Source organism: Hippoglossus stenolepis, chromosome 3 (assembly GCF_022539355.2).
Source record: "Hippoglossus stenolepis isolate QCI-W04-F060 chromosome 3, HSTE1.2, whole genome shotgun sequence".
NCBI classification, from domain to species: Eukaryota; Metazoa; Chordata; class Actinopteri; order Pleuronectiformes; family Pleuronectidae; genus Hippoglossus; species Hippoglossus stenolepis.
In genome coordinates, this window is record NC_061485.1 from 15,817,604 (window position 1) to 15,843,472 (window position 25,869).

The 25,869-nt window shown below is 41.1% G+C and overlaps 3 protein-coding genes across 3 annotated transcripts; 1 reads left to right on the plus strand and 2 right to left on the minus strand.

Annotated features, from left to right (window-relative positions):
• Positions 1-148: 148 nt before the first annotated feature.
• gpx1b (glutathione peroxidase 1b) lies at positions 149-2,291 on the plus strand. Its single transcript, XM_035151484.2, has 2 exons — positions 149-583; positions 1,584-2,291. Exons 1-2 carry the CDS (start codon positions 368-370, stop codon positions 1,932-1,934), a joined length of 567 nt encoding a protein of 188 aa, XP_035007375.1. The 5' UTR covers positions 149-367; the 3' UTR covers positions 1,935-2,291.
• A 1,002-nt stretch (positions 2,292-3,293) lies between these two features.
• usp4 (ubiquitin specific peptidase 4 (proto-oncogene)) lies at positions 3,294-16,107 on the minus strand. The gene is made up of 22 exons (XM_035151483.2): positions 15,857-16,107; positions 14,433-14,560; positions 14,180-14,310; positions 13,975-14,101; positions 13,691-13,836; positions 12,250-12,311; positions 11,983-12,129; positions 10,603-10,720; positions 10,328-10,501; positions 10,057-10,215; positions 9,463-9,687; positions 9,234-9,317; positions 9,037-9,131; positions 8,769-8,951; positions 8,120-8,430; positions 7,738-7,959; positions 7,574-7,644; positions 7,379-7,494; positions 7,143-7,292; positions 6,021-6,124; positions 5,540-5,628; positions 3,294-5,369 (listed from the first exon to the last, which is right to left on the minus strand). The coding sequence occupies exons 1-22, from the start codon at positions 16,006-16,008 to the stop codon at positions 5,247-5,249; spliced, it is 3,117 nt and encodes a 1,038-aa protein (XP_035007374.2). The 5' UTR covers positions 16,009-16,107; the 3' UTR covers positions 3,294-5,246.
• An 881-nt stretch (positions 16,108-16,988) lies between these two features.
• Positions 16,989-21,125, minus strand: emc3 (ER membrane protein complex subunit 3). The gene is made up of 9 exons (XM_035153293.2): positions 20,867-21,125; positions 20,337-20,508; positions 20,191-20,248; positions 19,278-19,371; positions 18,853-18,957; positions 18,625-18,706; positions 18,420-18,499; positions 17,886-17,968; positions 16,989-17,801 (listed from the first exon to the last, which is right to left on the minus strand). Exons 2-9 carry the CDS (start codon positions 20,489-20,491, stop codon positions 17,673-17,675), a joined length of 786 nt encoding a protein of 261 aa, XP_035009184.1. The 5' UTR covers positions 20,492-20,508; positions 20,867-21,125; the 3' UTR covers positions 16,989-17,672.
• Between the last annotated feature and the right edge of the window lie 4,744 nt (positions 21,126-25,869).

Genomic DNA, 25,869 nt, shown 5'->3' on the forward strand with positions numbered 1-25,869 from the left:
TCAATTTGACCTTCGCCGGGCGGGGTTAAGACTCCCCTGTTTATAGAATACGGCGGGTCTTATCGGGCTACGCCGTGTAAAGAAACAGGCGCATCTCCAGAGCGCCTCACCTGCTCAACCACATCGAAGAGTACAAAGTTGATCAAGCGGTTTCACTGCCACCTGCATCCTTCGTTATACGGATAGACTCCCATAGATAATCATGCTATGATGATCGTAGTATCGCCTCCCCCGCTCTCGCAGGGTGTGAACTATCTCGAACACGAACTCTTGGAGCACATATCTCAGAGCTTGGCTCCAGGAGCCTCAGACTCTGTTTGACACTACGAGACGAACACTGACAGAAAAGGGACCAGGCAGCTCCAGGATGGCTTCGAAGTTTCACGAGATCAAGGCCGAGCTGTTGACAGGGGAAGTCTTCGATTTCTCCTCCCTGCAGGGCAAAGTTGTCCTCATTGAGAATGTGGCGTCTCTCTGAGGAACGACCTCCAGGGATTACACCCAGATGAACGAGCTCCACCAGCGCTACGCCGGCAAGGGGCTCGTTATCCTGGGAGTGCCCTGCAACCAGTTCGGCCATCAGGTGAGGACAAGTACATCTTAAATCTATGGTCTGTTATCGTTATTGATTTAAATAAGTTCATGGGTTTACTTTTTACCTTGTTATCAGTTCAATTTATCTAATTTAACAACTCATATTAGATTTTAATTTTCCCGGAAGTAGCCCCCAGCTTTTCTTCTTTTCCATCTTCCCAGGTGGAGTTACTAAGGTTACCAAGCACTTAACAGAGAAGGTTTAAAGTTGTTTCTTAACACTTAATGCATGTATAATAACAGTAATTAAAGTATAGGAATAAGAAGAAGAAGAAGAAGAACTTTATTTGTAAAGCACCTCTCAAACGGCCGTTACAAAGTGTTTCCCTATTAAGAGGACAAATAAAAACAAGAAAACAAAACATCAAGACAACAAGCAGAATATTACAATATAATTCAGCATCTACAATCAAGACAACAAATACAATAAAACAGCATCATTTCGATTAAATTTAATAAAACAAATCTTTTTTAAAAGAAACATAATAGCCAAAAACTATTGAGAAAAAATACATTTGATAAAAGTATGTTACTGGTGATTAGCCAAGTAGCTTTTGCCAGAGCAAGCAGCGCCTTGAAAGTCAACAGCAATAATTTTAGCAACAAGTTATTCATCAACTTTGTCATAATGGCAAGACTAGTAACTCATTAATAGATACTGATGTGAAGTCATCTGATCTGCAGGCTTAAACAAGGGTGTCTGACTGTCTACATATTGAGCTGGTTCTTCCTGCTAACTGAGCTGTGGGCGCATGTGTACAAGAAGTGTGATCTTGAGGTGTTGGCTCACAATCACCTCACACACTAAAAGTTAATTGTGTGCTATAGTCATTGTTCACTGATCAGATCAGATGACTGATCGGTGCTGCGGGCTTGTTTTATCTTCATACCTTTAGGAATCAGATTTATATGTCGCAACATTATTAAATGATTTTACTGTATCCGGTGTGTCAGTGTATTTAACATAATCTTATGATCCGCCTCTGCAGGAGAACTGCAAAAATGATGAAATCCTGCAGTCTCTGAAGTATGTCCGCCCTGGAAACGGTTTCGAGCCCAAGTTTCAGCTGCTGCAGAAAGTGGATGTGAACGGGAAGGACGCTCATCCTCTGTTCGTGTTCCTGAGGGAGAAGCTCCCCTTCCCCCACGACGCGCCCACCGCCCTGATGAACGACCCCAGACTCATCCTCTGGAGCCCGGTCTGCAGAAACGACGTGGCCTGGAACTTCGAGAAGTTCCTGATCGGGCCCGATGGGGTGCCGTTCAAGCGTTACAGCAGGATGTTCCTCACCAGCGACATCGAGGGGGACATCAAGAAGCTCCTCAGCCAGGCACACTAAGGAACCATCCTCTGACAGATTGTTGAGCCATCCTGCAGCTTCTGTTTGCACCAGGCTCTCAGCACTTAGCCAGCACTTGTGATTACATCCAGAGAAACACCCTTGTGCCGTCTTTTTTTCCCTCCATAGATTCTGTAGATGGTTGGACACTTTGCTACGCGACCACCTGTGCTCTCTTGTACCGATGTCTGTGTTCTGTTCTTTTACTATATGAAGACATCCCCTGAAACCAGCCTCGTTGTGAGGGGGGTGTCTGATGCAATGTAACAGGCTGAATGTCTCAGCTTCATTGAGTACGTGTAGAGCACTGCTGTGGTTGTAAGTATTAAGAGAAGCAATAAATGTCCTTTTCTTAAATCCTCTCACTGTCTTTAAATTACTTTAGATCTTCTAACCCAAACAAATGAATTTTGACATTAGTAACACTGACAAATTAGGTTTTCTAAATTCAAACTTAAGCAGCATCCTGGTATTGAAGTTGCTTTTTTCTTACACTTTACTGAGCAAATGGAAAAAAGGAATTGTGGATGAAACATACACCCATGACAGATATAGTAAATTATAGTCTTGCACCCAACCCGTGTGATTACTACCTGTGCTTTTCTCCTGCACTGCACTTGACCACAGTTCATTCTGCAGACATCAGCATAAAAGGAACCTCATAATTAAAAGGTGCACTGAAATTATTTCACCAAAGAGGATTTTCATAACTAGCACTGCAGTTTTTTTACCTCCACCAAGGAAGTCATGTTTTTGTTAGTGTTTGTGAGTAGAATTATGCAAAAACTGCTCTCAACCTATTACCATGACATTTTGAGGGGCAGGGCCGGACCACAGGAAGAAACCATAAGATGTTGGTGAAGAACCAGCAATGTTTGCACTTTCTATAGCAAATGACCATGACCACCCAAACATAGTGGGAGTAAGTGAACATTTGTGCCAAATTTGAATAATTCTCATGAGCTGTTCCTCAAATAAAATGTTCAACTGGCAAACACATTTTGTACGATCATAATGGCCTTGACCTTTGTTCTGAAAATTCTTATCAGTTCCATATCCGAGAGTCCAATTGAACATTTGTACCAAATTTGAAGAAATTACCTTAAGGCGTTCTCGAGATATGTTTACAATAATGGTATGGTCAGACAACATGAAAACATAATGGCTCCGGCCACTGGCTGTCGGAGGCACAGAGGTATAAAGAAATCGGACATGTTTGGGGAATGATATCTTTGAGTGTGTGCAATTTGGTGCAGATACAAATAAAAACCAGGATTCGACTGTTGAGCCTTGGCAGAGGTATGAGCTCCGAGTGTCATTCTAGTTTGTGTAAGTAAATATTACAAACAAACCACCCTGTAGAGGCTTCCAGTCTTTATTGTACTTTGAATTCAAATAGCTCTCAGTTTAAAAACAAATACTGTAGATATCGGCAATAAGATAAATATGACGACAAGAATTTATACACCTATTTAAAATAGTGTGATTATTTACATCTCTTCAGTTGTTTTTTGAGTTTGAATTGCTATCGCAATTTGAGAAAAAAAAAAAAGACTAGCTGAATTTGTGTATTCAACTAAGTATTTCGTCATATTAGATATGATGTAAAGCTTTATAGTCACAGGCATGAATGATTATCTTTACGTAGTCATCTGTGAACAAGAGGACGATGGCAAAGACCAACCAGCAAAGAGGGAAATTAAGAGGCCCAACATAACGACAGACTGTTATGCAACAAAGTCCAGAGTTTCTGCCACACCACAAGAAATAGATCCAGAATCATTGGCTGAGTGAAAGTTGTTTCTATTATATACTCAGTTGACACATTCAAGACACGCGTTATGACTGTGCTGAGGGTGATTGGGACAAATTAGTTTTTAAAAAGACTAAAGATTAAAACAAAAGGGATTCATTTTCTTATTACATAAAAACAGCTGAGTATTGTGCTAAGATCACTGGAAGGAGAAGAATTGGCTCATAAATGGTGTAAGGTACTGCTGCCCTGCCCCCATCGGCCCGACACGTGTGGATTGATCCTCGTGACTAGGAGCAAGTTCAAGTTTCATGAATTAAGCACCACTTTTATTCTAGTTTATTTCGCTTCACTCAGTGTGCTTTGAAAATATCAAACATAGCCATTTCAATACAGAGCTGCATTAATGTACAAGACTAATAAGGACAAGCCGTTGCAAGTGAGCTAGGGGTCCGATCAGGCAGCAATTCAACTTAAAATTTGCTTAAAAAGACACATTAAAATCATCTGGTAGTGTATGACAGACCATAACGCTTTGCTAAGGCCAAACCATACAATTCTGTCATCATGTCTAGTTACACCAGAAGCAGGTAGATAAAGTACTCATGGAGAATTCAAAGTGCCTCCTATTAAGTCAGGTTGCAGGAATCAAAAGGCCGCGTTTGCATTGTGATTACAAAAGAAGAAAATAAAAATTGTTAGCAGGGTAAAATTCCTCTCACAAGTTTAGGGTCCAAGAGACAGCAGAGCCCCATGCTGTGCGTCAAGAAAAAAAAAAAAGAAAAAATACAAAGATGGCCGATCAAGAAGCTCCTGCCACAAGACCCAGATCTTGAAAACCTTGAAATGAGACATCCCCTCTGTGGCTTTTTTTTTTTTTGATTGCAACACAGACCCAACAGGCTGAGAGCACAACTGCCGCAGCTAGCAGGGTTCCCCTCAGTAATCCACTCCACACAGGTGCCGCAAGTTCACAGGAATTCTTTCAACAAGCACGCCTGATAATATTGTTCTGTGTGCACATCACACTATTAGAGCTTGTGTTAACCTCAGCATAGTGAGATCATCAGATAATTCCAGGGACACTGCCAGTTATCCTGCTAATGTCTTACAAGATGGTACATTTTTTATCATAAATAACTTGGAACACTTTGGTTGAAACAAGATGAGCATTTGGCTTTTTTTTTTTTATATATATTTCTGACTGTTGTAGAGGGCAACAGAAAAATTTGTTTATCTATGCATTTGAGGGCACTTCTAACATTCTGTTCATCCAGTGAGAAAATTCTATATCCATTTATAATCCTCTTAGTTCCCGACTAGTAAACTATGTTCAGAAATCAGCAGGCCACCCGCTGTGAGGAGGAAGTCTCTCGGGTCAATCTTCTGACAAGGCTGTTGGCTCTAGTTTGACAACATACAAGACAAAAATCAAATACAGGGAAGGTGGGGTTAATAACGTTAAGTCTGTGGAGTCCTCTGTCACTAAAGTAGCGTTGTGTGTCTGCGTCCAAGTGTCTGTATGCGTTTCAGTGCGTGTCCCTGTGAGTCAGGGCTCCTCAATTTGTGTCCATGTGGTCTTCCGCGGCTTCGGGGGCTCCTCCCAGCGAGGCCGAAGGTTGAGGTTTGGAAGGGGCTTCCTCGTCTCTGCGCTGATAGAAGAGCACGTAGGCTGCTTTTGTCTGCAAAAGGACAACAAGGATACGGTTACCTACAAAAACAGACACTCGACACCTCGGACAGAAAGCAAGGAAGGCCGAGGACCTCTCTATCAAACATCAGTCATTGGATAAAACCTAAAAATTACTGTATCTCTTAGGGTATACAACTATAGGACAGAATCAAAACCCACCACAATCTGGTCCTCCGAGGCAGACGAGACACTGCTGTCATCAAAGTAGTACCACTTTCCATCCACTTTATTCTTGCCATATGCCGTGTCTGTCAGACAGAAGGAAGTCAGTGTTAACAAACAGCTATTCAAGCCATTTGTTTTCCCAGGAAGAGAAGCAAATCTTATCAGACCAGGTCCTATGGATGGACTCAAGTCCGCAAACAACAATCAGGCACTTCATGTCTTCGAATTTAACAATGTTAGTTCATTCAGCTCCCATGTGTTGACTCTGTGTGTGTGTGTGTGTGTGTGTGTGTGTGTGTGTGTGTGTGTGTGTGTGTGTGTGTGTTTGGGACTGAACAAACCACAGTGGTACAAAAACTAGCGTGTGTGATGTGAACTGTATTTTGGTGAAGAGTTAAATTGTTTTCACAAGTCAAAGTGTTATTGAATCGATTAAAATGACAGAAGAGATTTTAAGAAATCAACAGTGACTTACAGTGACCCCCTCCCATTCCTCCATAGTGGTTTGACACAGCAACGAGGTCATATATGTAAGGTCCGGCCTTAGGGTCACACACAAACTCTGACATGTTCAGATCCCTGACAAAGGAGAAAAGAAATATTAATAACATTAAAAAAAATCTTAAACTCAGCATATATAAAAAACAGTAGATTACTAGATTCCTGATGAGCGACACCTAAATGCAGGAAACAGGATTTGGGCCTATATTTACAGCGTTCCTTAGTAAGCATGAGTCGGCCTTTTTAAAACAAGTATCGAGTTACATTTTCTCTGCTTCCTGGTTTCTACTGGATCAAGTTCCTCAATGTTAGTCAATATGTGCCGCACGAAGAGCCAAGAGTGACACACGTAGCGGTTAGGCCACATAATCCTGAGGAAACAAAGTGGAATTTGTTCTGTCCCAACTGAAAATAAAACCGGTTATGACTCAGCGTTTAAAAAAGGTGTATTAGTTACACAACAGCAACAGATAAGGACAGCGAGAACACAGCTCAAATTGTTCTTTAGAGTGTGGTGTAACATCTGAGTCAAGAGTCCATTTAAAAAGGACATAATTCATGACCTCATTGCCTTTGTTTCGTTTTTACGACTACAGCGCCCTCTTGTGAAAAAGTCCCACCGATACAACGGTTTCGAACAACTCATTGTCAAAACAAGATGTTAATTTGTTGTGGAAGTTGTCAGAGGCTGGCAGAGGGATGGGGCCTGGGAAGAACCCATCACACTTCGGTGCAGATGCAAATTAAAAAGGCAGAATTTTCAGGAGGATTTCTTTTTCACTTTCCTTGACTATGTTTTTTTAATATAATTTAAAAATTTGTTATGAAGTAAAATATTTGTAATTGTCTTTTGTATAACCCCTGGCTGCCAATAAGATGCAACATGAAAAATAATCTAGGTCATTAGACCACTTAGAAAAATCATGTGTAGGATTGTTGAGTTTTAGCTGCAATATCAATAAGGCCAATATCGAAACACCTGGGATTAATATTTGTTTCTGAAGCTGGTGATTGAATTGCAAGAGTTGCATAGTGTCAATACCACGTGTTTCTAGCCCCTTGATTATATGGTAAATAAAAAATCCTGTTGTCATACCGAATGGGAAAGTCCACCACTGTGTCCAGCTTGTCCCGCCAACACCGGTTGTAGGAGAAACGCTTTAGGTGAACAACCAGAACCTGAGGCAGCGACCACAGGTCAAACTTTTTTGTGGCCTGCTGATGTTTCTTACATGTGGGACAATACCTGCAATAGAAAGGGTGATTTTATATGACAATGCTGGTTAGAATAAGACACCGAATTTTGAAGCAGTGTTAGTTGTGAATCATTACCATGGATCATGTTCTCCGAGTGTCTCCATGGTTGTGAAGAGTTCGATGCACTCCCTCAGAGCCACGGTGGCTTTCTTTTTCTGGGGCTGAAGCATGCTCTCGTGCTTCTCGTAGGCCTGCACACAATATTTACACACACGTAAATAGGCTGCATGTTCTCTCACATGACTGAGTGATGAATTTCAACCAACTGACCTCTGCTTCCTGTTCATCGTAACACAGTTTCTTTGACTCTGTGTCCCAGTCGATCGCCACCGTGGAATGTGCTGCAGAGAGAGGAGGAGGGAGGAGCTGTGTCAGCGCAAAGTGGCTCGAAAAATAAAGCTTTAAATGCAATAAATCAAATGATTAACACTCACGATTGAGTTTGAGGACATTGCCATCGCAAGGCAGTGGGCTGATGTTGGCTGTTCCGTAAGAGTTGACTATGCTGAAAGTGAAGAGCTTGGCCGGTGAAGGGCACAGCTTGGCTGCGTCTCCTTTAGGCCCGTTTTCCAAGTCAGAGGTCTCCTCTTCGTCCTCTTCAGACTGGCCATTCTCCGGCTCTGGGCTCACCTGGTGGTCCATGGCCTCCTCCTCACCTGATCAGAACAACATGAAATATCATCATCTGCAAAACTTTTTTCAAGGCTGAATTTTTCAGTATTCTCGGTTAAAATCCATAGCAAAATATTTTTAAGTAGAGTGGCTCGCTGATCAATATTTAGAAAAATCTGGTAACAGATAACGTTAGCTGCTTACCATCATACAGCCCATTAGTCTCGTTGCAGTTCCCTGAGTGGTTGCTGCCGTTGCTAGAGCTGGCACTGCAGGAGGCTCCATCCGACAGGGGGCTGCCACAGCCGCCCAGGCCGGCATTGAGACCAGACGATGTAGAACATTCAGCAGCCTGACTGCAGCTGGCGAAGGTGGCTGAGGCTGAGGCCGAGGCCGAGGCCGAGGCCGTTGCTGAGGCTGATGCTGATGCTGATGCTGATGCTGATGCTGAGGCCGAGGCCGAGGCCGAGGCCCTGCTTTCAGTGCTGGGGCTCTGGGACCGTTTTACATAGCGCCTGCAGGGTGGGAGGGACCAGTGAAGATACATTACAGGACAGCAGTTTAAATCAAATATGGGGGAAAACTTGCATGGCATGTATCTGTGAGAAAGTCTCTTTGGTTACTCTTGTCATGTCAATTTCAGCTTTGAGGTGTTTTTTTCTGTGATTACATCACCGTATTTACCTGAATATGGCTACAAAAACTACTACAAAATTACTATACTGATTAAATCTGCCTTTGCTCTGATCCCTGCCATTTCTTTCAAACTCATCTCATCACACTGGTTCTACACAGACTGTTACCTCACTGTAATGTAGTTTCATTTCTTATTATCCTCACACTAGGTTCTTACCCAATTCTCTCTAGGATCTTGTCATATAGAACATCTGCTATGAGGTTGTGTCTGGGCACGGTGATGAGTAAAGGCTGGCCAAACAGCATGGTGCTTGTGGAGCTTCCAGCATGCTTGGTGTGGTGCTCCCTGAAATATACAGGCAGGTTCATCCTCTCACTGTCCTCCTCCTGTACCTCATACCTGCAGAGAACATAAACATGAACATTACACACACATAGAACAGTGACTTCAGACTTCTCGTCTTTTCATCAACAGCAGGACTTACACAAAGATGTCGTCCTTTTCCATGATCTGGTTGAGGCCATCATCCCGTCGATAGATTTTATGAAACCTGTGATTGTAAACATCCGCCACCACCATCTAAAAAGAAAATTGTAAAGTTTTCAAGCAAAATAAATAAAGCTGAAAGTATAAAGAACATTTGAGTTTTTTCCTGGTGGTACAAAAAGATAAAGTTCTCACATTTTCTGAAGGGATGCCGCAGAGTTTGGACAAGGCGCTGCACAGGTCTGTCACTGTACCCAGTTTGGGGACCACCACTCGATACTGCCAGACAAAAACAACAAAATGATCTTCGTCAGTGCTTCATAAAAGGCTTTAGCTTTTAGTCATCCAAGAACTAGAAGTTAACAATTCTGTTTTTAGTTGGTATTAATTAGTAATTAAACCCTGGAGTCTGTTTCTGACTCACCTGCGTGGGTTGAGACTGAGGATCTGATCGCACCAGGAAAACCTCCATGGTGCGGTCCTTCTTCATCGGCAGAGGCAGTGTGAGGTAGCAGAATGGGTCGAAGGTGACAGACACCTTGGAGCACTCTGGGCACACCAAAGTGGATTTGAAGAGGCCATGGAAAATATCAACAATGATGGAGTCATTGCGTAAACGGTGGTTTGTCCAGGCTTCCTTGGCAACGATCTGTAATTACACAGCCAGAGGAGAAACAATTTCAACACATGCCATTTCAAAAACTGAATACAAGATGAGCAAAGCATTCAACTGGATAATGTAAAATAGCTATTTACTTTAATTATTCCAAATTTTTTGTTTTTGTATGTTATGATAAACATTGTTTGTCTCCATAATGTGGAAGTTCAAAAGACATTTTTTATGCCATGTCTAGCTGTCAGAAGCCGGCAGTCCTTGCCCCCTTTTTTAATTTTATAACTCTAAACACAGCAAAACCAGGAGTGCTGTGAATATTGATATTTGCATGGTATCATATTCCAGCTTCAGAGTGGCTTTTAGACAGAATGCTCCTGAAAATGTATACCCTATGTACTATACCTCATCTTGACGGCCCTCTGCATCCCTCAGGGCCAGATAAGGCTTCTTCTTGACACGGTTCAGATCCTCGTGGAGCCCGTCTAGCAGGAAAGCCAACAGCTCCTGTGAGTCCTGCTGCTGGTAGCCTGAAAACTGGGGGGCAAAGCGTCCAACCTGGGTCTGGAAATAAAACAAAGTTGGTTTTGTTACTCGTCTGCAGCTTCCAGATTATGACTTGATAATTTTAAATATACATCCACTTAAAAAAAAAGGTTTATGTGACATCACTTACTTTGAAGGTACGTGGGGCCACGTAGCTGCTGCGACTCATCCACATCTGCTTTACTAGATCAGCGTAGGCCTCGGCTATCTCACCCCTCATTCCCAGAGGATTCTCTCGGTTAATCTCTGCCTCGTAATGGTCGTTGAGGAAGTACTCTGTGAGTGGGGATGCGTTGCTCAGGCACTGCAGGAATAGGAGAGAATAATATGAACATAAAAGCATAATACTAGAAAACATTACTGTCTTTCTCAGAATGGAACTTATGACTGTAGCAGTTTTTTTACCTGGAGGGCAGAGTTCATGAAGCATGTGTTGCCCAAATTACTGAGACCACACAGGCCGGGCTGTGACTGGGACTCTCTGTAGTTGTAGGAGGAGCTGTAGGAATTGTAGCTGCCCAATCTGTCGGAGGAGCAGAACGGTTACTGTCAGTGATGTGATGAAGCACTGAATACAGGCAGTCAAATCTGGTATATATCAGATTAAATCAAACTAAATGGAACTCGGACAGAACATTTTTACCAGTTATCATACATACTGTGTTTCTCCAGTGTTTCCCATTTATACCCTCACCTCTGGCAGACTACGACAGACATGATTAGATTTTTGCCACCAACGTTTTACACTTCTCATACCTATCTTTAAGTTAATGTTTTGTGCTGTTGCTTCATTGATGACAGTTTTACTTATTACCTAACCAAAAGAGGTCTCTATAAAATAATTCCATCAAATTTATCATCTTTTATTTTCTATTTAATATCAAACTGTCTATAGCATGCACAAATACACACAAAAAAAATCATTTTCATTAGACTGCAGTTAAAATTTGATGGTAAAAAGGATATTTGAAGCCAGGTGGTTGGAGTGATTAGAAAAACATTAAAGCCTTGGTGCAGTCATTTCACCAAGTCAACATTTGATTCAATTCATGAAGTCACTTGTGCAATTAAATCTTATTTCCCAACAGATCTTGTATATGGATACACTATTAAATGTGACAAACCTTATGCTAACAAATCTTTACCTGTACAGAGTTTACAGACTAAGACGCCTGAGAAGTGGAATAAAGTATGGTATTGGATGAAGATATATGACTAAATAAATGTGAAACTCTGTATAAACCCTTTTCTGATTTAATAACCGCAACAGTCGATTAATTCCTCAACAACCCCACTTAAGCTCTGAGTAGAATTTCACCAAGCACGAATGCCAGCAACTTTAGTGCTTTTTTAGGTCTTATCCTATAATGGGCCCATGATGCTACAATACAGTAACATTGTGTTCTTTCATTACATGTTCCTCACCGTGCAATAAGATTAAAACTATGCTGATACAGCACCAAATGTATCACATACCAGTCTGCTTTCAAACGGTTGCACACATGCACTTGTTGTCTAGGCGACACAAAATGTGACAGCAAACAAAACAAGCACAAGACAAAATGAATTTGCTACAGAAAGCTGTTAAATGATAAAACTAAATGATAATGATAAAAGAGTAACTAATGAGATAATGACAAATTATATTATGGATAGAGTTTCAGCAAAGATTACACTATACAATGAAGGTATGTTGGGACTCAACCAGGCTGAATGTTTAGACTCCCCTTCAACACCAGTGCACGAGGACAAACAAACATTGACGTGAGGGAATACAGCTCTTGCCTGTTGCCAGATGAGGTGCTGTTATTGAGTGTATATTCAGGGCTACAGCTGCTGTCTCCGTTGGCTACTGTTGACGAGATACTGGCCGATGAGTTTGAGGAGAGTTTTGGGGAGGTAGTAAAGTTCCTAGATGGGGTTGTACTGGATCTGGTGAGGAGAAGCATGTTTCAGAAAAGCACTTCTCATCACATTTTAAACAGTGTAAATGTACTGTACAGCATCTCTTTTACTGAATGAAAAGGCAACAATTACAAGGTATTGGCTTACTTGGGATGGGAGGCTTGTCTGGGCCACGTGCCATCTTCATTCTTGCGCTCAATCACAAGCACCTGTGGGAACACAAGCTGAGTAAGAGCCAAGCTGGCACAACTGACCTTCATATGCAACTGCATACCAGGCTTGAAATTAATACTGTGTGTGCCAGTAAACTTTGGTTCATGCCTTCATTACTACAACAAAAGTATTGGTTGAACAGGAACATGAATGTACTCTTATTCAATAATTGTCAACAGTAGTAGTTATTGGCTTCCTTTTGTGTGGCCTCTTTACTTTCCCTATTCTTCTCTTTATAAACTCACACCTACAGGAAGTGAGCAGGTATGATTTAGGAACTACTTTGTTACACACAAAGCGGGACATAATTACTCAATGATGTGATAATTTGATGATGCTAATAAACAATATCTACGAAGTACCTTTCAAAACAGTTACATGGTGCTTTACAAGTTAAAAAGAAAATTTAAGGCAAACAAATGATCATGTGTTTATATATATAGATGTGTGTGTGTGTGTGTGTGTGTGTGTGTGTGTGTGTGTGTGTATATAATGTTATGAAGCATGATTTGGGGCATCGGACATTAGTTTGCATAATTGGTCAACGGTTAAAATGATTATATGAATTCTAGGATATTGTAATTGTGCCTCTGCTGTTAAAAGGGCAGTGTAAATAAAAGTAATTCATTAATTTGTTCATTCTTTAAGTGCATAAGTAACATATATGGAAAATCCAGCTAGTTGCCAAGAATGTCCCTGTCAGAACAATCCGATAAAATTCTTACGGTGTTTGTCAAACAGGGAAAACTACACTCCGCTCTCTGCTTGGCAGGATGCAACCGTTCAGCTGAGTGTGTGCACATCGACACACACAGCATGTGAGGGCGGGATTGAGACAGACAGGCTCATTTCTCTGTCATCATGCTCACATTGTTTGGACACAAAGGCCAGAGGTTGTAAAATGCACATGTGTTGCGATTCACAACTTTGTCATCAAAACTACTTTATTAGAATCAAAAATAAATATAATAAACTAGCCAGTTGTACTTCAATTATTAATGAGCTGTTTGAGCGGCAGGCAGCACTTACGGAAAGCTTAGTTTCGCTTTCTGTCACCAAGCCCCGCCCCTAACTTATGTAAGGGGTTTAAAAAAACATTTACAACACCATACACAATTCCATTATTCTTCAAATACAACACCACCATAAACTTTGGTCACAAAAATTACCATTCACTTGAAACATAATCTATCCACTTGTATATACATTTTATCACAGGGCTAATGCACTGCATTGCATTAGACTGTACTATGTCTGTATATGAATTATGTATGCACATTGAGTACCCGTATGCTACTGGGCTGTGGTGCTCTTTCAAAGAAATGAGGAAGAAAGAAAGTCTATCAGTGATCTGAATAATAGAGCTCTACAGTACCTGCCCCTGGAAGAGACCAGCGTCCTGTACAGTGCTGTCTGGCTTGTTCAGCTGCTCATAGGTGTTGCTCATGTATTTGTTCCAGAGTCGTGTCTCCTTCTCTGATGGGATATGGAACAGCATCCTCATCTCCTTCTCTATAGTATCTGAGAAGAGGGAATTTGGAAGACTTTGCTTATCATCTTACCTTCACAACTTTGACACAAAACATAGTCAATTAATGAAAGTGTGTAGGCAGCCATCTATTTGGTTATTTTTAAAAGCAAACTCATGTAGACGCTCACCTATAGTATCAGCTTTACTGAAATGGCGTGTGACCAGATTGTCCATGTTGTCATTCTCACACAGATTCAGCTCCAACAGATAGACCTCCACCTTACAGTGCTTGACAAACATGCCATGCTCAACCACCTTGAAAATAAAGAAGGACATTTAGGAGCACCATCCATAAGTGAATGGCTGAAATAAAAACATCTTCTGTAGCATTACCTTCCTGGCGATGGGTCTCTGACACTCAAGGCAGGCATACCAGCCGACAAGCTTATTCCATGCCTCAGTGGGTACAAGGACATAGTCCAGCTCATCTATAAGGTGCTCTTTCAGGGACTGAGTCTCCTGGTCTTTATAGGGAAAAAGATACACAATGATGACAACAGACTGACAAAACAGCTTATTTAATCTCTTGGTGTGATTTGTCTTCTAAACATTAACTTCCAATATTATTACAAATTTACAGTTTTACCTGAAAACAGTCCAGAGTTATCAATTGGTCCTGGATAGAGGCTTCGTTCGCCAACATTGTACATGTCCCAGCTGTCAAATCCCACATACTTCTTCCATTGTTTGAACCACCGGCTGTCTATTAGATACCTAAAACAATCAAGCAGGTAACCATGAATGAGAGACATATCATACTTTGATAATTTGTCTTGACTTTTTGGTCACCTGGCAATTGTAGGATATATAAAGCAGGGACAAAAAAAGGTCAAAGGAGGATAAAAATGCAGGAGGTTTGGAGAGACTGCACTCAGGCTTGTACCAACCCGGGACATTATGCAACAGCAAATTGCCTTGGCATTTGCAGATATAGTAACTGTGAGCTAGTTTGACTTAATCTCATCACAAGGGCGAATCTCCTTTAGTTAATAGGCTTGCTAGCAAGTATTCACATAGTGAGATGTTGTGTCAGAATTTATGCAACAGCCACAAATGTGACATGTCTCAGTCACAGTAATGTGTATGATCTTCACCATTTGACCTGAGGTTGATTTACCCAAGCTGTACAACAGTGTTAGTGGTGCTTGTGGAAACTATGTGCCAGCATGAATACCAGAGGCTGGTATTTCATTTAATGAAACACCATCTATAAACAGTACTGACTAAATTCTGTATCAATTTAAACGTGTTAGCTGGATAGCTTTTAGCCTTGTTGACAGATCCAACCGCTATGGTCGCTTCTTCCTATGATGCCTGCTTCTATCAACAAAGCCAAGGGAAATGTTAATTATTAATCTTACTTTTCTCTCATGTAATATAGATTTGCTGAGATGAAGTCTCTGGGATATATCTGGCTGCATTATGCCCAGGCCTACGTGTTTTTTGACCTCAATTCATATTGGCTAACATGTCGAAATACTTCAACTATCATATCACTGCAAGCAAGGAAAGCCGTGCCATAATATCCCTGTCATCCAGCTCAGTTTCTGCTAACTAACCTAGCTACGAGACGGTCTGACCAGCAGGAGAGTCCACCACCTGAATCCAGGGCCTATCTTACCAGCCGACTGGCCCCACATCAACTCACGTCAGCTAACTTGTCACAAAACAGGCATTAACGTTGAACCGTAAAGTAGACGAGCTAGTTAGTTAGCCTTGTTAGTTCGGTTGTTAGAGACCGATGCTAATAGCCGTTACCACAGGCACCAGTCTTAACGGAGAAATTACAAAGCCGGATTAGAACTAGTGAAGTTAGCAACTAGCATGCTAACTTGTTAAACATTAGCTGCCCAAAATATCACCATCCCAGCAGCTTCCGTTGTCAGACTTGGGTGTCGTTAGCCTACCAGCTTTAGCATGCTAGCATTTCCTGTTCATCCCCGGGCTAACGTGAGCTAGCTGACGCCGACTGAAAACACCCAGGAAACGTCTGCCGGTGCGGGTTCTTACCACTCGTCGCCCTTTCGCAGAGTCGTTTTCAGTAGGGAGCCAATGGTCTGTTTCTGGCTCTCTGTTGACGGGGTTGGCATTTGAGCGGCTACCGGCTCCGAGTCCGAGTCTGCCGCGCCGCCCGACTCGGGTCCGCCTCCCTCGGCCATCATGCAGCGAATGTGCCGGTATCGTGAGCGCGCGCAGGCAGAGAAGCAGTCGGGCGAGCTTCAAAGCGGCGCTGTTCACGGGAAGCGTCCTTCTTCTACGGTCAATACACGGTCGACCAGAGCCGCCAATGCACTCCAGTGACAACGCTCTGTCATCGGTCACTAGAGGCCAGTCACCACCAATCCTAATCCAGGTACTACTAAATTACTTTAAATCGTAACATCTAAGACATTATAGGAATCTTTCCTATGTCTAAACACACTGGAAACGAGAAAGCTACACTCCATCAAAGCCCTCGAACAACGAACAAGTCCTATCTGTGAAATAAAAACACAGTGAGAATCCCAACACTTTGCCGAACACATGGATATCTCTACTGGTTTAGAGTTAGGAACTGGGGCCGTGCGAGCGAGTTAGAAAAGTTTGACTGATTTGCTCCTTCCAGAAATTCCTCTCAAAATTAACATTAGACCCAATGGAGAGGGGCAACGGAAAACAAAAGGATACAGCCAAAAGTAATGCGAAGCTAACAAGTTGTCCTACGTTTTGATCTAAAAATGTATATGACAACCTCCATTTGTGGCTTTGATAGCAGTTTAGGCACATAAACAGTAGCTGGAAATCAGTCCTGCTAGTCTCGCTATAAATGGGCGAGAGGCCTTGACTCCCCTAATTCCACCCCCCCCGCTGTTTTTGGTGATGTTCGAATGAACCGTTTGGCGAATGTCTTAGAAAAGGGATAGAACACCATTCCAGACCGAGCCGCACGTTGTGATGTCTTTTTTGGTGACGAAAATTTCATACGGAAGAAGAATAAGAAGTCAAATAATATGTATACAGAATAGTAATATATGGCCAATGCATTGCATGCACAGGCACACATAAGAAATAACGATTGCATGTGTATATGTGTGTGCACATACATGTACATATGGTGTGTACTGCGGCAAATTGAAAGTGCATTAAGTCAACACAAACGTTATACTTTACAAACACAGTGAGGTTTACTTTACAAAATAAACAATCTACATAGTTTCAAAAACAATATTCCAATCACACAAGCATATTCTCTGGCAAAACCTAATCAATTCTGTGTCTCCTTTGAATGTTAGGGCGGCTGACACAGAACAGCTCTATCTAGGATCTAACAAAAGTAGTTTTTCAAGATTGTTTATAACTAAACATCATACAGACCTTTAAATGTCATTGTATCCTACCGTTTTAAAACATGATCAAACATATGAATATGGAGACAGCTTTTCTGGCTGCACATGATATAAGAAAAAAAATTAAGCACTGGGTAGTTCACATTCTATTACCTAATGGCACTATGATGGCATACAGTTGGAGGCTAAAAGTAATGCATTTTAATTAGCGAAAGCAACTTAGTTTCTCCCAAATATTTCTCCTCAGATGAGAAAAACTAAGCAATGCTTTCAATATGCATGAGACAGCAGCAGAACCAGTGTATTTGAACTCATTTCAGATATTCATGGACAGTAATGAAAAGGTAATACATGTGAAAAGACAAGGACCACACATTAGTGAATGTAAACTTTGCATAACATGAAGGGATTTGTCCCATTTCTCCCTCTTTAGCCAAACAGCAAATTCCTGCAATGATCAAAATTGAAATTGAAGGCTCGGAGAAGAGGTGACCAGGACATCAGAAGATCCCGCTTGGCAGCTCCTTGCTAAAGATGCCATCAAAATCCAGCTCCCTGCTCATCAGATCCTCTTCAACACTCTCCAGCGCCCACTGATGGTCAGTCAGTTCCAGAGCCTCCCATTCAGCCTGAAATCAAGACGAGCATCACATGAACTGAGCAAACAACACCCTCAGGAACTAATGATGCAGACTCAACTATATACACTGTACCTTAAAGGCTTTATTTGTATCTGCAGGCATGGCCATGGCTGCACCACTCATCTGCTCCTGCATGATCCTCGACTGATCTGCACCTATAGGAATTGCAAAGCACATAAAAAAAACAATCAGTATATGGAGATGAAAAGTAATAAATGAAAAACTCTTTCGCCAAAAATTGGGTTAACATTTTTTGACAAAAATCAAGCCTAAAATGATTTGTAAAGCTCACTGGGCCATGATTTATCTCTGTCTAAAACTTAAAATGTAACAACTCTCAAACTGGATTTAAATAAGCTGTTGTTTTAATGCTCATATTCCTTATCACAGCATAATGATTATGAAAATGGTTGGAGCGTCCGCTCTAATGAACAATATTATTGAGTGGGAGTGAATCAAATAAGTAATTTTTGTATAACAGGGTTCGTATTACTGCTGAACCCTTTGAGAACCAGCTGGAGTACATACATTATCATGTCATTATCCAATTTAAAAATCTGATGGGATAAAATACATCAAATGAATCTGAAAAATAGCTAAAATTACCATTATCTTGGCCTAGAATTAACGAGTACATGCTTCGTAGTCCAAACACGTTCAGGAAATACCACGATGCTGAGCTCACCCTGGATGACAGATGCACACAGAAGAAATCACATCAAATGACAAGGTCCCACACTAATATTCTGAGATTAACATATCACAACTAATACAGTATGTCTTTTTATTAGATCTTGTTTTATTAGTTTACCAGGATGCATCCAGTGAGAGCAGCTCTATTCCTTGCTGCAGCATGGGCTTGAAGCGCAGGGTGAGAGGGAAGGGGACCTTAGCTGCGTGAAGGAGAGAACAGAAAGATCTCAATGTAGAAGTTACACATAAATCATATCTCATATGCTAGCATCACAAAAAATTGTTTTTGCGAATGACCCATTTTGCACGATAAGATTTGAGATCTGAGAGGGAGCAGGGTCATTACTTGTTACAAATCCTGAAAAGGTCCAGTTGATCCAGCCTCCAATGAGGATCATGGGAAGCACATTGGTGACATTGCCTTTCATCATGTCGGTCAGCATGCTGGGATCTGTGAAAAGATACAATGAGCAACAAATTTAGATGTGCTGTATTAAATTAAAATATGGGAACAAAAGAATTACAGGAATAAGAAGGTGATTTAGGTATTTTAGGTAAAATACTTTTTCTCCCTAAGTAGCCATGAAATTCTGTTACTCCATTATTTTTATAGGTGGCCAAAGAGGAACATTTCAGTCTTACTTAGAATACCACCATTATTATTACATGTTTTAATATACACATGTTAATTCAACATGAGCTCCTGTATGAAACATCACTGTGGGTTACAGTACTGAAGAATGTATCCTGTACTTTACTGAAAATATTTACCTGTCATTGGAGAGGGTGGAACAACCTTTCTTTTGGTCTTCTTGAAAAATCCATCTTCTTGATTGTTGAAGTAGAACTTCCTCATCAAAAAGGACTAAAAGAAAGAGAGATCTTCAGTAACACTGTTGCTGGAGTTGTGACAAATAAATGCGAAGGCCAGGGGTTTTATATTGTGTGTATTTTGTATATTTTAAATGGTAATTTATAAATAAGCTGGAGACTGTGAAGAGAAGAAGTAACTTGATAGAGAACAAAACGTATATGTCTTTCTGTGTCAAATCATCACACTTTTGGGCCACATCGTCATAGATGATGATGAAATTCAGCTAACAAATTGTGAACTTTTTTTGGGGGGGGGGGACTCTGTAACTTTGACTGGTCCTATCACACTTAACTGTGATCCAAGACACATTCAGTTCCATAAATTTCTCACACGACCAAATGAGCATGCCGAGTTTCGTTAAGTTCTGTGAAGGTGCGGCCTAAAAGTGTGATGATTAATTGTGCCACGGAGGTTATGTTGTGGTTTTCCTCTGCGTTTATATGTCTGTCCGTCTGTTAGATGGCAGGATTACACAAAACGTCTGGACAGCTTACCACAGAATTTTGTGGAAAAAATTTCTATGGGTCAAGAAAGAATCCATTAAATCTTGTGTGGATATCTGGGGGCAAATCCAGGGTTTTTTCCCCACTTTCTTTAGCGTGGCGAGATGGGGCGTTTTTTAACATTCGCCTTGATTTGCCAGAGAATAATTCATGTTTAAGGGACTGATATTTATTAGTGTGCATGATTCCCTTCAGATCCAAATAAAAATCCAGGTCTACTGATATTAAATGTGGTTTCATGAGGAACTGTTGGCAGAAGTTTGACATGCAATAACCTCTATGAAACAACCTCTATTAAAATCCCTACCTGTTTGGGAATGTATTTTCCATTTTCTCTGAGGATTCTGCTCCGTATAAGAACCTGACTGGAGAGATTGGGGGGGGGGGGAAGAGAGACACACATTCAATGAGTTTGCTCACACTGGATCCCCCTCACAATGAAACATGACGTACCTGTCAGAAACCTGCTCTAATGTCAGCTTCTTGTCGCTCTGAAGGAGGATGGAGACGTAGTGCCGAATCACCCCGACCAGGAAGGTGATGAAGACAATGGGCAACACCACCCACAGTCGGATGTTGGAGTCCAACAGAAGCTCCGGCTCCGCCATTCAGCCTGGCAGCAAAACTGAGGAGGACGCAGAGCCACACTTTCATCAAGTTTAACACGGCCTCAACATTACTTCATGTTCAGATTAACGTCAGGCATTTTACTGGTGACAGTTTAATACAGTATGAAGAAGCTTAAGCTACGACTGAGCCTCCTCGGAGCTACACCTTGCTGTCAGTCCGCTTAGCTAGCTAGCCAACAGCGTCATTACGGCACCGCTAAGTGTCGAGCTAACGAACACGAGCTCCATCTGACAAAGTGGAGACTACCTGTTATTTTAAAAAACAAACTCAAACAATGGAGGTATGAAACTACACACAGTCGTGAACTCGCCAACGTTAACGTTAGCTAGCTAGCTAGCCGGCTGGCTGGCTACCTTCTTCCTGACGCCCGGGTCACACAGTTCGGCTGGTGGGAGCTGGCGGTGTCCTCTCAGCGCAGTGGCCGCCACTTGCAGCGTTTCTTCCCCCGCGACGAGAGACGTGAACCATGCGCAACGCGAGCTGGTCAGATCCACCGAACAGGCTCATTTACAGGTCCCGTCCTCTGCCGCTCCGCTGCTGTCTCCGGGGATGAGACCAGATTTCTGCTTCTGCTGCTCATCCCTCATCGCTCACGCTGGGACTGCAGCGCCGCCCCGCGGTGATGGAGGAGGCGTCCCTGGGAGCAGCGGGGGCTGGAGCAGGAGAGCAGGAGAGCAGGTGGCCCGTGCTACTTGAGGCTGGGGGTGGACACCACGCAGTTCATGTCGGTATTGGGACAATGACGTGTAAGGATTTTCAACAGGCCAACAATTAAGAATATCTATTGCAATTGTTCAAACATTAAGAATGTTGTGTACATATGAAATCATACAACATTTTTAAATTAAGTGATTTTAGTCTTTTATCTAGATGAATTGGCCATGGCCTTAAAAAATGTCATGTGGTGATTTATCTTTATATTAATTAATGTCCTTAATAAGTTCTCAGTAATATAAAGTCATTTGAAACAAAGTATTGAGTTTTTGTAAATAATGATCTCTTATTCTTGTTCTATAATGTTACAGTCCCCTTCTTAAATGTAGTCCACAGACTTATATTTCCTGTGGCCCATAAAACTGATAAAACTGTTTTAAAAATACCACTCATTTAAGCATACTGTATCAGTGATTCATATTTCAGTCACTGAAATTTTATATTTTACTTAGAATTTAATACAGGTCTTGCTATTATTGGTCACACCACATGATGAGTGGTCGCTCCAAATGATATGAAAACCTATCGTTTAAAGAGACCAATTAAAAATAAATTCCATACAAAAAAAAATGTTAACCAGATTTTATACAAATTTCATAGAATTTTCATGAACACAAACATTTCATGAACATTTTTTAAAATAAAAATCTCATCACAAACATTTAAGTGCAGCACACATTGTTGTGAACAAACATTTCATTATACTTGAGGTGTGAAAGTGGGGCACGTGGTGTTAATTTCTTTAACCCCAGACCTTTTTGAACTTTGCCCAATCTTGGCTGCTCAACTTAGAGTAGTGTGAGTTTGTGGCCACATAAATAAGTTCTTTTCACCTGACTGACGCATGGAGCTAACCTGACTTCCTCTCCCACAACCTCAAGGACCTTGCCTACATATGGAAGCTCATCATAGGCTCCAATTTTACACTTCTCTTTCTGCAATCTTTTGCAATGTTTCTTTGCTGAAGATGTATTCCCTCTCTGGTGTTAAGGACACTGGTGGATTAAAATCCTCATTTAGGGGTATGGGGTCTACCACAGCTTGACCTTCATTTTCTGGCTGCTCTTGTGCTACATCTACATCCACCAGAACTGGTGGAATGTTCTCCATAGATGGCGACGTAAGGTCTAACACAGCGTTTGCCATATTTTTACTTTCCCTGAAAGCACTGGATGCAGCCCTCCATTTCTCTCTCCGTTTCTTTTTCTCTCTCTCTCTGTCAGCTCACTTGACTTGGCATATGGAATCTTTCCCTGCTGTTTTCTTCTCTGGTAGCTGAAATAGATATGTAGCATCATGCCATAAATCATAAAGTTATTTTGGACTCATGATTGATGACAGCAGATGAACATTTTAATGAAAATATGCATTTGCTCCAGGTAATGAAAAACACATAAGAGAAATATGTACTTCATGTTGCTTTATTTGTAGTTTTCATTTAAAAAATGTTAGCTTTGTCTCCTCCGAGCAAGGTACTCCGCTCTTGCTGCAGGGTCAGAGTTAACATGCTGCCTATGGCAAGCGTTTTTTATTTTGCTTCGAAGTGTCATCTGGTAAAATAGATTAAAACAGTTATAAATAAATACATAAATAAATAAATAATAAATTACTAATAAATGCATAATGACCGAAGTGAAATTACATGCTACATGTTTTGGGATGGTATTTTCTCATGACATTGTACAAAGATTAAACATAAACCGTTGTTTCTGAAATATTAGAAAAAAATGACTCAAATTGCATGGAAATATTTTCCAAATAATACTAAAATAAAGTACAATCATTAATTGAATATAAAAAAAGCACAAAAACTCCCAATCTAGGACATATATCTTTCATGTAAAACACTCTCCAATGGTCGCACCACATGATATTTTCAAGTTCAGTCAAAATTTAAAGGCACAGGCCACCTTAAGAAAAGCTAGGTCAGCAAAAAAGGTCACTATGAAATTTATAATCAAACTATATATTTTTAGAAATGTTTTTTTAGGTCATACCACATGATATCCAAATGTGACAACTACATACCAGCTGTTAAAAAAGGTTATTTTTTTCAAAATTTGAGAGGGAGTTACAAACCTGTTGCTGCTTCCATGGGTCCTTGGCAAAATGGTATGGTGCAACTCTCGGTCTTTGAATGGATTTCAAAATAAAAGTCCCAAATTGGTTGTTTCTTAATGGTCGCACCACATGATATTTCATAAAATAAGTTTGTTTGTATACTATGATGGAAATATAAATACAAATGCTTTGCAATTTTGTACAGGGCTACAAAACACTTTGGAAATCATGCCAAATAGGGAAGAAAATACATTTGAATAGATTTTGAGTAATTTCAAAGAAGTTTTCACAACAGCCGTCATGGCCAGACGGTCGCACCACATGATACTTTGACACTTTAAATAACAGAAACCTTGGATCCTACAGCTCTGCAGCTCCGCAGTCAGAGAGAGAGAGAGACAGACAAATAAATTGTGTGTGCTTTATCCACCTCGTGTTAGTCTAATGCAGTGGTTCTCAAACTTTTTCTGTTATGCCCCACTTTGGAGCTAGAATATGTTTCATGCCCCACCCGCTCCCCTGCCCCAACAAAATTATGACAAAATGGGCCAAGTTTAACATGTGTATTTACATAACATACACATGAACATTAAATTCACATTACTTTCAGGAATTTCTGTTGTGCAAATAAAAAACCTTTTTCAAACAACTTTTTGGGACATTTGCCACTTTTTTCAAAGAATAGTGCAATAACTTTGCTTAAATTCAACTTAATTGAAATACTTTTGGTGACATTTATCACTACATTCCTCCATCAGTCTGTACTTTTTCAAAAATAGAGAAAAAATAAATTAAATTATAATCACTTTGTTACAACGATGATAAAGCTCAACCAAAAAGTGTGTGTGTGTGTGTGTGTGTCTGGGGGCACACACACACACACACACACACACACACACACACACACACATTCGCCCGCTCCTGGTATTTCATGCTGGCCTGATACGATGATGATTTAACAAATTAACGTGAACGTGAGTTCACTGTTCGCGACAAATATGCGCGACATGCACAACACTGTACAGGAGCCGCTGCAGAGCCGCTGCAGAGCCGCGGGTTGCGACCCCTGGCTACGGCGAAAGAACGATTTGTTTACTGTTCCACCGTTAAACAGATGCGGACGTCAAAACATTAGTTCCGCCTCACATTCCCCCCTCCCGGTCGCGCGCCCCACCTGTTATGCCTCCGCGCCCTACCACACAGTTTGCGAATCCCTGGTCTAATGTGTTCATTCACATGGTTTTATATCTTATCTAGTCTTCAGGCTATAGTAATGGCAAGGACAAGAGCTATGCAGCCGCCTTGAGACCCTACCCCTACTACCCCACGGCCCTTTGATGCCTCAGCATTTTCTGCCAAAGTCTCCGCTTCTGCCTCTTCCACCGCAGATGCAGCCGAGGGGACAGCTGGCCGAAGCCAAAGTTACACACTGTTACACTATTAAATATTTTAATATCATTTATTGCCTTCTTATTATAATACCTCTGCATTTTTGTCGTTGTGATTATGTATGAATGACTTTTATTGTAGCGGCGTCTTCACATGCATGTTGTCACATGTTAACACATATCATGACGTCATATTAGACGGTGGAAACACTTTGAAGTTTAATTGTCTTTAAAGGTTAGACTTTGATGATGACGCTGCAAAGGTGTTATTTATATAGGCACACCCATTTAAAGGTTACCGAAGTAAACGGTGGGAATGGCCTCGTCCTATGAATGATCTTCTCCACGGATAAAGAAATTATTCAGATTTATTTAAATCGACAGTAGTGGTAAGTACTGTCACAACACATTTATTTAGAATGGCAGATAAATAGTTTACAGATTTACCTAGATGTTTTTGCCCAAATGTCACAAGGGGACACCGTTAACAGTAATTATAATATTATAATTATATAATAATAATAATAATAATAATAATAATAATAATAATAATAATAATAATAATAATAATAATAATAATAATAATAATTCATTACATGTAAGCTGTGGTTAAAACTTCGCTCTGAGATGTGGTAGTAGCTTACACTTGGTACTTTTATCCCTGATAATATTTCCTGTAATAATACTGTATAATATTTAGTGTCTAAAAATCTGTTTCTTATCAGTGTCACGGGACTCCATGAGGGAACCAGTTGGAAAACCGAGATAAGCCATCCAGAGAATGGACCCTGTGAAACAAATTGAACACACTATACAGGAACTAGATGCAAACATAGACACTATCCCCGAAAACGAGGACATAAAGAGCTTTTTGAAGGACTTCTACAGATCGCCAACTTTACTGTACACCGCCATGGAAGCAGTTCCCGGTCCTTCACCTCCCCCCTTTGTCCCACCTCTGCCAGTTTTTAACGTCTACCCTCAGACAGTGGGAAATCTAAACAATGCAAATGCTTTGGACACCGCCATGAAAGCAGCTCCTACTCCTCCATCTCCACCTCCACCCGGTGTCCCAGCTCAGCCAGTGTTTAACAGCTACCCTCAGACAGTGGGAAATTGGAACACTGCAGATGCTGTGTACATGGAAGCAGCTCCTCCACCGCCACCCGGTGTCCCAGCTCAGCCAGTGTTTA

Bases quoted from the DNA above. Each gene is read 5' to 3' on its own strand.
- usp4 (XM_035151483.2), bottom strand. From the start codon at position 16,008: ATGATGGCCGAGGGAGGCGGACCCGAGTCGGGCGGCGCGGCAGACTCG. The intron at 14,561-15,856 runs GTAAGAACCCGC...TGATTGTTTTAG, and splicing joins CTGCGAAAGGGCGACGAGTG to GTATCTAATAGACAGCCGGT. The intron at 8,431-8,768 runs GTAAGAACCTAG...CCCACCCTGCAG, and splicing joins AAGATCCTAGAGAGAATTGG to GCGCTATGTAAAACGGTCCC.
- emc3 (XM_035153293.2), bottom strand. From the start codon at position 20,491: ATGGCGGAGCCGGAGCTTCTGTTGGACTCCAACATCCGACTGTGGGTG. The intron at 17,969-18,419 runs GTAATTTTAGCT...CAATTCCTATAG, and splicing joins AATTCTAGGCCAAGATAATG to GTGCAGATCAGTCGAGGATC. The intron at 17,802-17,885 runs GTACAGTGTATA...TCTTGATTTCAG, and splicing joins ATACAAATAAAGCCTTTAAG to GCTGAATGGGAGGCTCTGGA.